The following is a 14,600-nucleotide window of genomic DNA, read 5'->3' on the forward strand; positions in this document are numbered from 1 at the left end:
GGACAGCCCTGCTTGGACACACCATGCCACCTCCCCACAGTGGTCTCAGACACGCCTTCCGATGCTGGGTACTGCCAGCCAGCACGCTATCCAGTCTGCAAGCACTCAGCACCCAGCCGCGGGCAGCCCAAGCCGGCGGTCCCTTTGGGAGGCCCTTTCCACGTACTTCTAGTCACACACGCACCCATCCCCCGGCTTGGGGACACACACCCGCAGAGGGACCCGCCCCGGGGCTTGCCCTTTTGGCCTCCATCGTCCCTGTGGACTCTGGGCCCCCTCCCCAGACTTCCTCACCTCGTGTGCCACAGTTTCCAGGGGCCTGACTGGAGGTGAGATTGTGGCCATCATCTTCGGGCTGCTGCTGGCTGTGGCGCTTCTGCTCGGGATCGTGGTCTGCCGGTCCAGGTGCTGCTCCTGCTCCTCCCCAGCCACCATCCTGGGTCCCTTTGTCTGGGCAGAAGCCCCTGAGTACAGCCCCAGTGACCTTCCCATTCCCTAGTACCAAAGCTCCACTGGGCCCCAGCCTTTACCTCGCACCCTGGAGAAAATGCATCCGGAGTCCATTAGGCCCCTGAGGTGGTCCTGGGACCCTGAAGACGCTGTCCCCAACCCCCCACAGGAAAGGTCGGAGGCGACGGCAGCAGAGGCAGCGTGACCGTGTCACCAACGTGGACCGAGGTGAGCCAGGAGCACCTGTTCACGTGTGTGCTTATGTGCTGGGAGATGCCACTGGAATGGGACCCAGGGACCCACATTTGCTGGGCCAATTCCAGGGACACAAATAGGCTCTATTGTCTCTAGGCCTTCTTATGTTTTGCTATGTAATTAACTTTAGTTAATTAACTTTGCACTGATAGCACCCCAGAGGCTCTGTGCAATTGCCTGTTAGCTGTTGGTGCCTCTGTACCAACACTCAGGCTCTGGGCAGCCTCCCCTTCCTGGCTGGCCAGGTGTGTGGGCTCAGGCGGGAGGGAGGGAGATGGCTTGGCAGGCTCCCTGAAGTCCTCCGAGGCATGTGGGCTTCCTGCTGGTCACCTCATTAGGCACCCCACAAAAGGGGCAGTGGGCAGGTCACCCAAGTCGTGGGGCGGGAGCGAGTCTCGTCTGGGAATGTCAATGAGCTGTGAGTGACTAGAGGAGAGTGGTGAGCAGGGGTGAGCCTGAAGGGCAAGGAATGTGAAGCCCGGCTCAGGGAGCTGCAGGAAGACTGCATAACTCGAGGCCGCGCACGTGCTTTTGGGTCGGGGTTCTGGCCCGCTGCCCTGGGCCTTGCGGGGTGAGGACACAGGAGCCTTGCACATGGACCGGAGGAAGAAAAGCTGGCTGTGGCGGCTTCGCTGCTGAGGATGGAGACTTTCTCCTACTTCAGCCAAAACAGGACTCCTCAGGGAACAGAATGGAAAGTCCAGGGTCTACCACGGGCCCCTCCCCTCCCTGTTCCTCCTGGGGTTGGAGCTCGGTGGCCGAGCCCTCCCTGTTCTCCCTGCAGAGGACAAGCTGTGGCTAAAGCCTTATGTGGACCTCCAGGCATATGAGGACCCTGCCCAAGGAGCGCTGGACTTCACCCAGGAGCTCGATCCAGCCTGGCTGATCGTGGACACTGTCATAGGGGAAGGTGAGCCCTGCGGGTCCCTCTGTGTGGCAGCACAGAGCTACCAGCCAGCAGCTTCCTCCCGGCCCTTCCCAGTGGAGCCCAGCTGGCCTCTCCTCTGGCCCAGGAACTCCCAGATGGGTTCCCTCTGTGCTCACCCCTGTTCCCTCTGTCAGGCCCCCTTATCGAGAGTCTTGGAGCAGCCCCCACCTCATACACAATCTACTTCTGTGGTTGTGGAGTTTCTGATAAAGACCATTAAACACATCAGCTTTGTCAACAGGGGGTCACCGTGCCCAGGCTCAGGCTCTTCTCAGATGGCTCCCAAACGTGGGAGAGGTTTGGAGCCTCCCTCAGCCCACATTCCATCCCACCAGGGCCCAGTGTCCTTGGGCCACCCTGATCCTTTAGGTCACCCGGGGAAAAGGATCTGAGCAGAGAACAAAGCTGGGCAGTGTCCTTGCTGATTAGGCGGCCAAGCTGTGACCAGAGGAACTCATGGAAGAGAGGCAACAATGGTCAGCCTTCCCGGTCACTTGTGTGCCGGCCCCAGACCAGCCTGCCCTTCATGGACACACTCTTGCACCACTGCACAATGCCCAGCGTTTACTGAGCACCTACTGTGAGCCAAGAACCATGCTGACTCTGCAGACAGTGCTGAACGGGTTGCATAAGTGCACTCCGGTCCCAGACTCCTGTCCCCTGCCCCAGGGAGCACAGCTCGGCCCTTGTCCCAGAAGGGGCATGCCAGGCTTCTGGTCCAGAGAAGAAAGGAACTGGGGGACTGGAGGAAATTGCTGCCTGTCCCCGGGGAGCAGGGGGCTGACCGAGCATCGGGCCATGACCTTGTGTTCTTTCCACCCAGGGGAGTTTGGGGAAGTGTATCGAGGGAACCTGAGAATCCCCGGCCAGGACTGCAAGACCGTGGCCATTAAGACCCTGAAGGACACATCTCCAGATGGCCAGTGGTGGAACTTCCTTCGAGAGGCAACAATCATGGGCCAGTTCAACCACCCACACATTCTGCACCTGGAAGGCGTGGTCACAAAGAGTATGAGGAGTGGTCTCCGGGAGTGTGGGGGGAAGGGAGGCCGGAGGGAGTGAGACCACCGGAAGTAGAGGAAAGGTGTATTGCCAAGGGCAGGAAGTCTGGTCCTGGTGGTTCTGGGTGGAGGCTGCCATGGTGACATGTGCTTTGCGTCTCAGGAAAGCCCATCATGATCATCACGGAGTTTATGGAGAATGGAGCCCTGGATGCCTTCCTGAGGGTGAGGAAGGTGGAGAACCCGCTGGCAAGGGGGGTGCCCTGTGGCCTCCTGGTCTGGGAAGAAGCGCCCCTGCCCATCTCCTAACCTGCCACTCACTGGGCTGCAGGAGCGGGAGGACCAGCTGGTCCCTGGGCAGCTGGTGGCCATGCTGCTGGGCATCGCATCTGGTATGAACTACCTCAGTGACCACAGTTACGTCCACCGGGATCTGGCTGCCAGGAACATCTTAGTGAGTCAGAACCTGTGCTGCAAGGTGTCTGACTTTGGCCTGACCCGCCTCCTGGACAACTTCGATGGCACCTACGAAACCCAGGTGAGATCCCTGTACTCACCGCATGCACGTTTACACACGGGACGTCATGCCGTACACACTGGCACACGCGTATGTACGGGATGCGTGCTCGTGTGGACACAGCGACTTCCCATCCCTTTTGCACAGGTGTTTTTACACCCTTCCTCCATGAAACACGTCACCTCTCTGTCCCGTGCGCCCTATTAGGGAGGAAAGATCCCCATCCGTTGGACAGCCCCCGAAGCCATCGCCCATCGGATCTTCACCACAGCCAGCGACGTGTGGAGCTTTGGGATTGTGATGTGGGAGGTGCTGAGCTTTGGGGACAAGCCCTATGGGGAGATGAGCAATCAGGAGGTGAGCCCGAGTACTCCACACTGGTCTTCTCCTTCCCGGCCCCCCATGGCTCTCTCCTGCACATGTCCTAATCTCTCCTCCCTGACCCACAGTTTCTCTGCACTTCTATCTCCCGTGGCCCCCTGTTCTCTTTACTACCGGTCGGGAGGTTTAGAGGCTCCATTTCGATGATCTTGCATGAACAGAGACTTGCCCCGGGCCACCAGGTTAGCCTCCCACCTCAGGCCTCCCCCCTGCAGGTAATGAAGAGCATCGAGGACGGGTACCGGCTGCCCCCTCCCGTGGACTGCCCTGCCCCTCTCTATGAACTCATGAAGAACTGCTGGGCCTATGACTGCGGCCGTCGGCCCCCCTTCCATCAGCTGAAAGCACATCTGGAGCAACTGCTGGCCACGCCCCACTCCCTGCGGACCATTGCCAACTTCGATCCCAAGTAACCCTGCTGGGGACGGCAAGGGGATGGGAGGGCAGGCCTGGGAGGATGGGAGGGGGCATTCAGCCACAGCTAGCACGTGCCGGGCCTGCAGCGCTCTGGACAGAGTCTAGCGTGTGAGGCAGGACCGCAGTCTGTGTCCTCAGGGAGAGTCCACCCCGATGGGGAGGAGATGGGGAACGTGCTGTCCTGCCCCGGTCAGCTCATGTTCAGTGGAAGCACGAAGCAAACGCCGAGGTGGAGAGCGGATATCAGCAGTGCTAACAAGCTGATACCTGCCTCAGGGAGCTGGGTCACTTAGATTGGGGTGGGGAAGACAGAGAAACTGGCACGGGGCCGCCTTGTGCAGGCTGGGAAGGCTCTTCCAGATCCTGCGGCCAGCAGTGACTGGGGAACTGAGGATGGGCTGATTGCAAATAGCAGGGTGACAATGACGCCCCTTTGGGGACAGTGGCCAGAGATGACGCTGGAGAGGTGGCTAGCAAGGTCAGTACAAGAAGGACCAACCAGCGCTGCGGAAAAGTTTGGATGTTATCCCGAGCTCAGAGAACTATCGATTAATTTTTAAAAACTGTCCGTGGGAGGGACGTGGTCAGAATTGCCTTTTACCAAAAACATTGGCAGGATGTGGAGAGTGTGACCTGGGCCTTGGGGTGAGGCGGGTGGGGGATGGGCGAGCCTGGGCTCCAGATGCTTTATCGGGCAAACCAACCCTGGTGTGCTGGCCACCCTGGTGTGCTGGCCGCCGTGTCAAAGCACCATATATAACCTTGTTTCTGGGAGAAATGTGCTCCAAGGTCCAACTTTTGAAACTATCTTCTGGAGCACAACTCCCTCGTACGCTGGAGACTGCGTGTGCTAATCTTTCTGGAATGCTGGGTATTTCTCCCCCAGCAGATTTGCTTTGCCGAAGGTTCCTGGCTCTGGCTGGCTTTGGGACAAGAAGAACACGCATTGTGTTGTGGGGGTCAGAACGCAAGAATAACAGCCCAGGTTGGAGGTGGCTGCTCCCAGAACTCATGGGGCCCCCCTGGAAGGAGGCAGGCCCACATCCGGCTCTGGGCCTCCGCTCGCCTGCCTTCTGCTTGCTCTCACTTGGGACAGTTGCTTCTTTTGTGTCTTAACCAGCTCCCTGCATTCGTTGCCCACATTTGGCCCCTCCAGTGGAAATGGGCCGGTGGTATGCTTTGTGTCGGGGACTTTCAGGGCAGCCACCTCCCCCAGGTCGGTCAGCCTGCCCACCCACTGCTGTGAGCACACCAGGAAACAGGCCAGGAAATGGGTTCACAGACAATGGCCGGGCTAATCCACCGAGTCTAGATAATCTCTCTGCTCAGACACTAACTTGAATGCTGGCTGCAGAGCCTCAACAGGCTGAGTGCCGGTTTCAGGAAAGCTGGGGGACAAGCTGGGGATGAGAAGGCCAAGGACAGCTCCTGCCTGCATCTCCGGTATAACTGAGGTAACCCATGTCCCACAGGGTAACCCTTCGCCTGCCCAGCTTGAGTGGCTCAGATGGGATCCCCTATCGGAGTGTCCCTGAGTGGCTGGAGTCGATCCGCATGAAACGCTACATTCTGCACTTCCGCTCAGCTGGGCTGGACACCATGGAGGGTGTGCTGGAGCTGACGGCCGAGTGAGGACCCTGGGACTGGGCAGGGGAGGGCTGCTGGTGTGTGAACCCATGCCCTCACTGACCCCTTTCCTTGCCCACAGGGACCTGGTACAGATGGGCATCACGCTGCCAGGACACCAGAAACGCATTCTTTGCAGTATTCAGGGATTCAAGGACTGAGCCCTCCCCTGTCCCTGCCCTGTCCTCAGGGAGCAGGGATGGGGCCATGGTCACGCATGCCCCTTCCCTCAGCCTGCCAGGACCTGGTGCTGCTCCTGCCTGCCCGAGGAACTTGCCTCTGGAGCCTGGGAGCCTTTTGATGTTAAAAAGGGAGGTAGGGGGTTAATATATATATATACATATATATATATACATACACATATATATATTTTTGTAAATAAACAGGAGCTGAGTTTTCATCTTTACCCCTGTTTTTTTGTCCCTCCATCTCCTGCACCCCACTGGAGAGGGCAGGAGCACAAAAGAGTCAATTGCTAAGAATTCTGGAAAACAAGGTGTTTTATTTGTAGCTATAGCCACAACCTGGCAGCACAGGGGCGGGTAGGAATGTCCAGGCCAGCTCGGCCCGGCCCGGCCCGGCCCGGCCTCCCCACAGGTCAGGGCGCTCCGGGCCCTCAGCAAGCAGAGGAGAGGCTGCTCGGGGCCAGCCGGGGCATCGGTGCAGCAGCGCAAGCAGCAGCACCCCCTCAGGTGGGGTACCTGGAGGATGGTGGGCGGTCCCTGCAGGAGAGGGTTAGACTGGAAACCCAGGGCCTTCTGGGGCGCTGGGATACTGGGTGGAAGGACGGGCGAGACATCAAAAACAAGAGGGGGAAGAGCAAGTGGCGGGCCAGGCGGTCTCAGTGGGGTGGTCCGCAGTGGAGGGGGTGGGGCGCGGTCCCCACTCAGGTCTGGGCCCGGGCAGTGTGGCACCTCCGGCAGAGCACATGGCCGTCCAGGGGGAAGCAGCCGTTGTCATCCGCCTCAATGGACAGTGCCTTCCCACAGTCCTGGGGGGAAGAGGAAGAGACACTGGGGGGAAGGTGCCTGCGTACCCCCACTCCCCTGACTTTACATCAGGAAGGCCAGGAAGATGCCTCATGGCTCAGGGCCGGCGTCCTCGCCGTCTGGTTCCCTCCTCCCGCCATGCCCACCCCCAGTCCTGTCTCCCCACTTCTATTACCCACTCTCACTTTCGTCCCCCAGGCCTCCTACTCAAGGAGGGGCAGTGGGCGGAGCTGCTTCCAGGGCACCCGCCCCAAGGCACCCCCCCTCCCACCCGTCTCCCCTCCATGCTGGCTCTCCTTCCTTCTCAACCTGGACCTCAGCCCTGCCACATCGCAGCGTGGCGCTCTACCTCCCATCGGTCATTTCCCTTTCTCGGTTTATCCACAACTCAGTGACTCCCACAGATCCCCGCCCCCGACTTTCCTGCACTGACGGAAGCATCCCGGCTGGGCAGGCCTGGGCGCTGCCACTGGCCGCCCCGAAAGCACTGGTTGCTGGGCCGGCACGGCCGCACTCTCCCCACCCCACCCCCCAGCCCTGAGGGGCCCCGGGGACACCGACCTCACACTTGTAGCACTTCATGTGGAAGTTCTTGTCCAGAGCGACCACGCGCACAGTCTCCTCGCGGCCAGGCTCGGGCATGATGGGCTCCGCGCACACCGAGCACCTGGGCGCGTACTGCCTGGAGGGCGGCGAGTGGAGCGCGAGTCAGGGTGAGGCGAGGGGGGCCCGGCTTTCCCCGGAACGTGGGGAGAGGAGGCAGCAGTGGCACAGCCACAGGCTGACTGCTCGGCCCATCCTGCCCGCCTCGGGGCGGGCCGAAGCCCCGCTGCCATAACTGCCCTTGACAAGGCGAATTTCCCACCTTTCCCTTCGTGCTCCCAAAGCCCCATCCTCCCAGGAACCTCTGCCACATCCACACTGCAGCCCTTGCAGAAAGCACACCCAGAGGTGCCCGCACCCTCTTGTCCCATCCCTGAAGCCCTGACCCTAGCTCACCCTCACCCTACAGGTGCCTCGGCCCGACTGCTGAGGGGTACAGAGGCACATGAAGTCCCGGCCACCAAAGGTGGAACCCTAAAAACGCACACCTCACACAGGGAGGTGGGGGCCAGATTCTGAGCTTCCCTGCACTGCCCTGTGGCCCCGTTATGCCCATGGCCTGAGAAAGGAGCCATCTTGTAAACACGGTTTCTAGAGGCAAATCGGAGTTCCAAACAGCTGATCTCCAAAGGGACTTTCAGAACCTGGCCCGTGTGTGACATGAAGTCACTTCACACGTTGCAGAGCATAAAACCACACCCAAAAGAAGCCTGGGCAAGACAAGGGCAGGGGACTGGTCAGCAGCAAGACTTGCTACCCCAGGCCTAAGGACACTGGACAGCCAAGTCCAGATGCACTGGTCTCTGCCATCTCTCTAGGTAGGCTGTGGGGCCGGAAAACAAGGCCAGGGTTTGGTGCTGTCTCGGGGTCCGGGCGGGCAGCCTGGCTTCCAGACAAACCACAGCTGGCCCCGGAGTAGAGCTCAGAAGGTGGTGGTGGGTCCTCACTTGTGGTAGTCGGGGACGCAGTGCGGCCGATTGGCCTGGTCCACGATGAAGGAGGTGCCCTCCAGGGGGCAGGCACAGACCACACAGGTGAAGCACTGTGGGTGGTAGGCTTTGCCCGTGGCCCTCAGCATGCGGTCAGTGATGGGCTGCCCACAGGTGTTGCACTTCTCCAGGGTGTCCTGAGGAAGCAGGAGGAGGTCGGCCGGGAACTGGCACCCAACAGCCAGCTGCCAAGGCAGGCCCACCCCACATCTGTCCGCCTCCCCGCCGCTGAGCCCGTGAGCCCCAACCCCGACTCACAGTATAGCAGCCCTCGCAGTATGGCGCCCCCTCCAGGCTGTAGAACTGCTGTCCTTGCAGCTGCTGCTCACACTGGTGGCAGGTGAAGCAGGTGATGTGGAACAGCTGCCCCAGAGCGCGAACCGCGGGCTGCGCACGTGCCAGGGGCTGGTGACACCGGCCGCAGGACTCTGGGAAGGCCAGAGAAGATAGAAATAAATAGGAGGAAGGGCGTAAACTTGTAAGGGATCAGCTGGCTTGGACTGGGGGGAGCAGCCACAGGCACCGGCCAACACAGTGACGGAGGGGACGCGTCCCAGCGGGCGGCGGGCTCACCGCTGACGGCCACGTTCTGCCTCTGAGGATGTTCCATGTCCTGCATCAGCTGCTGGGTCAGGTGCTCCAGCTCCTCCACCTCTTTCAGAGTCAGAGGTCCTGGGCCCCCCGGGGAGCGCACCTGAAACCCCAACAGTTTCTTCAAACTCAAGGGTCGCCCCCTCCAAGAGCGGTCCCCAGCCAGCTTATCCGCCTTCTTCTAAGTTGGACTAACTCCCCTCCCATTTCCCAGATGCTCAGGTTTGACCCTGAAGGCTCCTCATTCTCCCTCCCCAATCCCAGCACCACACAAATCAGGGGAAGGGGTGACCCTTGCACCCGCTTTGCCCAAACACCCCCGGGCAGCCACAGACAGGCCAGAACGACTAAGCGGACAGAGGCCACGCACACAGCAGCTCAGGTCACTGAAGCACCGAACACACCAGGCCACGCATCAACTCCACAGAGCATGCTCGGACATGGCCCCCCACGGACAAGGTCGGCACGCGACGGCGTGCGTACCCAGGCGCACACACCTACCCGGCCTGCCTGCTGCTGAGCAGCCCTGTCAGCGTGAGGATGCAACACAGGCGGGAAGCACAGGTTAAACCCTCAGAGCTGTCGCAGCAGCCCAGCTCCCAGCCCCACCACAGAGGTCCTGGGGGCCCTCCTGAGGGAGGGGGTCCTGGACAACCTGACCCCACTTCCTCCCCAGTCGGTCTCAGAGAAGGGCCTGTCCTAGGCCAGCTCATCCCTCCCGTTTAGGGGATCCTGAGAGAGCTGGAGATGGAGTAGGCTAAGGGGAGGGCACTGCACAACCTCGAGGTGCCTGGAGGAGGCGACACAGGTGCTGTCTGACCTGTCAGCATCGCCGCGAGGTGCTCCACCAGGAACACTGGTCGGGCTTCTTCACAACTGGATAAGTACACCCAGGGCTGTGGCCACTGAACGTCCTGCCTGCCCACACCTTTGTTCCCATAACGCTTAGAACCCCAGTCTCCTAGCTACCTGCTCCCACAGCCACCTGCCTTGGGCCCGGGCCCCACCACCCTCACCCCATCTGCATCCAGAGCTGCATCCACCCCGAGAAGCAGACGCATACAGAAGTCCCAGCTCTTGGTGGTTTTCCATGTAGATTCCTGCCACCCCCTGCCCTTAACTATGTCCCCTGTGAGGCCAGCTTCTGCAATGGAAGCTTCACCTTTTCCTCTCCCAATCTTCCCTTCCTGGCATCTTGGGGACAGAGGAAGGGGACTCGGCCAGCCTTTGCCCTCTGGTGCCACCTTAAGCGTCTGTTCCGTTCTTTGGAACTACTCAGGTACAGCAGCTCCGCGTGCCTAGCCACGCTCCTTAGGGACGTGCTGCTTTCCGTCTCTGCCTGTCAGCATCGATGTCACAGCTTCGACGCCCGTGGCACTCAGACCTCTCGCTCCTCAACCCCAATGGCTCCAAACATCCCTCCATCTCAGGCACCTTCCACCATGGGTCACCTTGAACCTGAGAGTCACAGTTCTCTTTACCTCCTAGACCATGGACTTGACCCCCCAACCAGACTAACCTCCCACTTCCCTGTTCAGAAAGGCTTTCTTGCGGCCCCTCGACCCTCCCCACATGCTTCCTACCCCCGACCTGACCCCTTGTTCATCTATGTCTACAAGGATCTCCCACCCTCGTCCACGGATTGCTCATCTGGTCCAGTCTCAACCCCGGGGCACGCCACAGCCCGCTTCCTGTTGTTTCTGCTGCAGCTGAGTTCACAAAACACTGCAGGGCCCTCCTCTGCCCTCCTGGCCCTCCAGTCCCGCCTGGCTGTCTGGTTTCTGGCTCCTGCAGGTCCCCGGTCGCCTTCCCCACAGCAGCTGTTCCGACCCTTTCCGTCGCCTTGAGCCCCAACAGCTTCACCCCTCGCTTGCTCTCACGGGTGACCTCACCTCCTACATGACTGAGAAGATGGAAGCCAGCCAGCTCGAGCTCCCCCATAGTTCCTCCTCTCTACCGAAAACATCGTAGTGACGCTGTCCTCGCTCTCTGGGAACGCCACGGAGGGCAGGGGTGGGGGGAGGCGTCACTACCTCTCCTCCAGGGCTCCATCCCAGCAGGTCTCCCTAACCCATCCTCCACCAGCTTCTTCCTCCTGGTTCACGCTCACGCCTGAGCCCTCCTCCCAACGTGAAAAAACCACACGCACACAGACACACGCGGTCCTTCCCCCGGTCCACCTCCCTGCCAACCTCTGCGAGCGGGCCACTCTGGCAACTCCATTCAGTCCTCAGCTCCTTTCGCTGTGCCCACCACAGGGCACAGATGGACCACCTCACAGCCATCGATGACTTGCCAACGGTCAAACCTTTGGCCTTCTTTTAGTCCTCATCCTCCTCAAGCCCCCACTGACGAGCTCCTCAGCCATCATGTTCTTGCCTCAAGAGTCCACCCCACTGTATGATACTCCTGCTCCCGCCATCCTTCCCTCTCCCACCGGGTGGACGTGAGCGCCACCCACGCTCCCTCCCAGGCCCTGGGCTCCTCCTGTATAAGCCACCCCCGGGGCCGCCTCTCAGCCCCAGAGGCGCCAGTATCACCACGCACGACAACCTGAGTCCGGGGCCCTCTCCTGAAGCCCATTCCTCCACTTCTAATGAGTGACAGCTCCAGCTGAAGGAAAGTCTCCCTGGAGCCTGTTGCTCAACACGCTGATAGCCGGACCCCTCCTCTTCCCGTCTAAACCATTTCCCTTTCTGGACTTCTCCGTTTTGTCAGCAACCCTGTGATTCTCCGACACACGCAGGCCTTTTCCACCCTTCCCCCGCCTCTTCCGACTGCTTGTCAGCCACCAGGTTCCGACCAGGTCCCGGAGGCACTTCCTCTGCTTTTATCTGGGCCCAGGAGAGAATCCCCACACGTTACTGCCCAACACCTCCTACCTCTAGTCCACACCTCTGCTGGAAACACGTCCCAAAAGCTTTCAAAAGCATGGCCGTCCCCGGGCCTCTGACCCAGCCACACACACCTACTCAAAATCCACGAAGGACTTGCCAGAACTCACAGGCTCCCTCGGTGAGCGATTTCATCTTCCTCCTCCCTTAAGCCTCCACCGACCTCTCTGTAGCGAAGGTCCCAGAGGAACATTCTACTTTCGAGTCTTCAAACACCCTGCTGTTTTGCTCATGCGATTCCCTCCCCGAAGCCCTTCCCTCTCCTCTCTGGAGCCTTAAGTCCCACCATTCTTCAGAGCCCACCAGAGCACCATGACGTCTTCCTTTCCTCAACCGCCAGCCCCGTGCTGATGCCCTGCTCGGCGTTCCTACAACACGGGCCTGTGCACAACTCACTGGCACCTGACGTCTCCTGCTGCCCCGTGCCTGCGCACACAGGGACAGACATTCCTACTGTCAGTTTACGCTGGGCTGCTTGGACTAGATGACCGACAGGGTCCCTTCAACTCGGAAGCTCGCGTCTCCTGAACTAGAAGGCAGGAAGGGTCAGGCAGGAACGATAACTTTTCTACTCTGAGCGTTCTCGTGCTGGATAAAACCCCGGCACTTTCTATGCATCGTTAGCTCACTTCATCTTCACCACCACTGTACGGGGGGGATACTGTTAAAGATGGGGAAACTGAGGCTCAAAGTTCACCTCACTCGCCTAGGGTCTTGTGAGATGGGAAGCTGGGAATTCTATCCCAGGTCCTCCTGACTCCCTCGGGCTTAACCTCCTTTGAGATCTCTTCCGTCCACAGCACAGAACACAGTGCCTGGCTCAGCCAGTGTTTATCAGTGCAGGGACTCTTATCACCAGCTGAGCCCTTGGGCAGTGAGAGCCCTCAGAAGAGCAGAGAAGTTACAACAAGAAACCAAGAAGGGGGAAGAACCGAAATTGGACTGGTGATGAGCTCATCCCTTACCTTTAACATTCTGGGGCAAAGTGCAAGAGAAGGTCCACGAACCCTCCTCCTAATTCAGAGCCTGCACGCCCACGCCCTGCCAGGCCCTCCTCCAGAGGAGCTGCGGCTGGCCACTGTCTTACAGGTCCAAGCCTTCACTCATCTTTGCCCTTTCTCTGGCTCCCACTTGCCTCCCTGTCCCCAGCCCCCCGATCTCAGCCCAGTCCTCCCACCCTCCCTCACCTGGTTTTGGTTTTGAGCCGGCGGGGGCACTGGGTGCTGCTTCTCCTGCACTCGGGGCTTCTCCCTCTGCTGAGCGTAGGTGAAGCTGGGGGGCTGAGGGGAGCCTGCGCCAGTGGAAGAGGGAGCTTGAGGGGGCCCTAACTTTTGATTGGGCTGTGACCCAGGTCCACCTGGGGCTCCAGGGCTGAACTTGGAAGCCACAGGAGTAAACTTGGGAGTCACTGGAGAAAACTTAGGGGCTGGAGATGGGGCTGGGGGACCTCGGGGCTGACTGTTCGCCAAAGGCACAGGCTGAGGCTGGGGCTGGACGTGGAGCTGGACCTGAGGCTTGGCCTGGGCCTGGGCCTGGGCCTGGGCCTGGGGCTGCACATGGAACTGTGCCTGGCTGGGAGGCTGAGCCTGAGCTGGGGGCACAGGCTTGGAGCTGGAAGGGGTCTTCCAAGGAGGCACTGGTGCTGCGCCCCCAGCTGCAGGCTTAGTACTGGTCTTGGAAATGAACGGAGTGGAGACGGGTGGGGGTACGTATCCAGATGACACCTGCAAGGGGAGGCAGAGGGGAGAAGAGTGCATTTGTAGGAGGGTGCCAGCCTCCCCAGTGCTGTCCCCAGAACGCTCCTCCTCTCCTGCTCCTTACCCGGGCTTTGAAGGGATCATTCTTGGTCATGTCATCCAGCAGTGACGACAACGAGTCTATCTCCAGATCAATACTGCTCACCTTCTCCCTGGGCTAGAGGGTCTGGGGTCAGCGCGCCCATCCCAGTCCTCCAGTCCCACCCCACCCCACCAAGGCAGAGGTGCAGAGGAGGTCGGAGGCTGGGACCCTCCTCTCCTTCCCTTGGGGGAGTCCCTGGGTAGCTGCCCCTCCCAGCCCCCATACCTGTGGTGGGAGCGGGACGGGGGCCTCAGACCCTCCCTCGTCCTCCAGCGGAGGCGGCGGGGAAGGAAAGATCTCCTCCTCCAGAGGTGCAAGGGGAAATGGCTCCTCGATCGGGGGAGGAGGAGGTGGGAAGGCACCTCCCAGGGAGCCCTCCGCTTCGTCGCCATCCCCAAGGAGGGGCGGGGGCGGTAAGGGAAGGTCTGGGGTAGACAGGAGAAAGAGGGCAGTCAGTCAGTCAGCAGGGGACCCTCTACCCCTTCCCCAAGTTCCCCTCCTTCTACGGCGCTAACCCCCAACCCACAAGAACGCTCTCGGGGGTCCAGGGCGAGCGGGAAGGAAAGGGGGGCGCAGGATGCCCTGGGAGCACTGGGTCAGGACCGGCCGAGGGCTCGGCGCAGGAGTGGTGCAGCTCCCGTTACATTTTGGAAAACAGACCCGCAGGGGAAGATTCATGCCCCACATTCCCGCCTCCCACCCCCCAGGCGAGGGACTTGGACCGGTCCCAGGAGCCCTGGCTCCCAGCCACGAGCTCCACGATGAGGTAAGAACATCTGCTCGGGACAGGGTGGCTGCGCCCAGCCCCCTCCGCTGCAACCTCTCCAGGTTCCCGAAACCAGTGCCCCCAGCCCGGCGCCCGCCGGGGTTCGGCCCCCCAGCCCGGCCGGCATACCTTCCGGGGGCGGCGGGGGGATCTCGCCCACCCGGCCCATCTGTGCGCGCTGGGCCCCGGCGGCCGGGAGAGCCTCGCTGTCCCCGGGCCGGAAAGGATTCACTTTGGGCTTTGGGGCCACTACCGGGCCGAACTTCTTCTGCGGGGCGTAAAAAGCCGGAGCCGAGACCGAGACGGAGATCGCGGGAGACGGGCGGGGGGCCGCCATGGCCAGGCCGGGCTGCT

The 14,600-nt window shown here is 60.7% G+C and overlaps 2 protein-coding genes across 3 annotated transcripts in view; one reads left to right on the forward strand and one right to left on the reverse strand.

Moving 5' to 3' along the window:
- Positions 1-5,981, forward strand: part of EPHA1 (EPH receptor A1) — a 15,653-nt gene extending 9,672 nt beyond the window's left edge. For both annotated transcript variants that reach the window (XM_025045902.1, XM_025045901.1), the window contains 10 exons: positions 309-405; positions 620-678; positions 1,490-1,615; positions 2,457-2,642; positions 2,798-2,859; positions 2,966-3,172; positions 3,359-3,508; positions 3,748-3,941; positions 5,422-5,577; positions 5,658-5,981. In XM_025045902.1, coding sequence (XP_024901670.1) covers positions 309-405; positions 620-678; positions 1,490-1,615; positions 2,457-2,642; positions 2,798-2,859; positions 2,966-3,172; positions 3,359-3,508; positions 3,748-3,941; positions 5,422-5,577; positions 5,658-5,736 — 1,316 coding nt within the window. In that variant the 3' untranslated portion in view covers positions 5,737-5,981. The remainder of the gene's footprint in view (positions 1-308; positions 406-619; positions 679-1,489; positions 1,616-2,456; positions 2,643-2,797; positions 2,860-2,965; positions 3,173-3,358; positions 3,509-3,747; positions 3,942-5,421; positions 5,578-5,657) is intronic.
- A 76-nt stretch (positions 5,982-6,057) lies between these two features.
- Positions 6,058-14,594, reverse strand: ZYX (zyxin). The gene is made up of 9 exons (XM_006910453.2): positions 14,376-14,594; positions 13,706-13,905; positions 13,463-13,555; positions 12,829-13,365; positions 8,730-8,850; positions 8,415-8,584; positions 8,115-8,293; positions 7,126-7,246; positions 6,058-6,566 (listed from the first exon to the last, which is right to left on the reverse strand). The coding sequence occupies exons 1-9, from the start codon at positions 14,581-14,583 to the stop codon at positions 6,462-6,464; spliced, it is 1,734 nt and encodes a 577-aa protein (XP_006910515.1). The 5' UTR covers positions 14,584-14,594; the 3' UTR covers positions 6,058-6,461.
- Positions 14,595-14,600: the final 6 nt, after the last annotated feature.

The sequence above is a fragment of the Pteropus alecto genome, unplaced genomic scaffold (genome assembly GCF_000325575.1).
Source record: "Pteropus alecto unplaced genomic scaffold, ASM32557v1 scaffold22, whole genome shotgun sequence".
Lineage (NCBI taxonomy): Eukaryota > Metazoa > Chordata > Mammalia > Chiroptera > Pteropodidae > Pteropus > Pteropus alecto.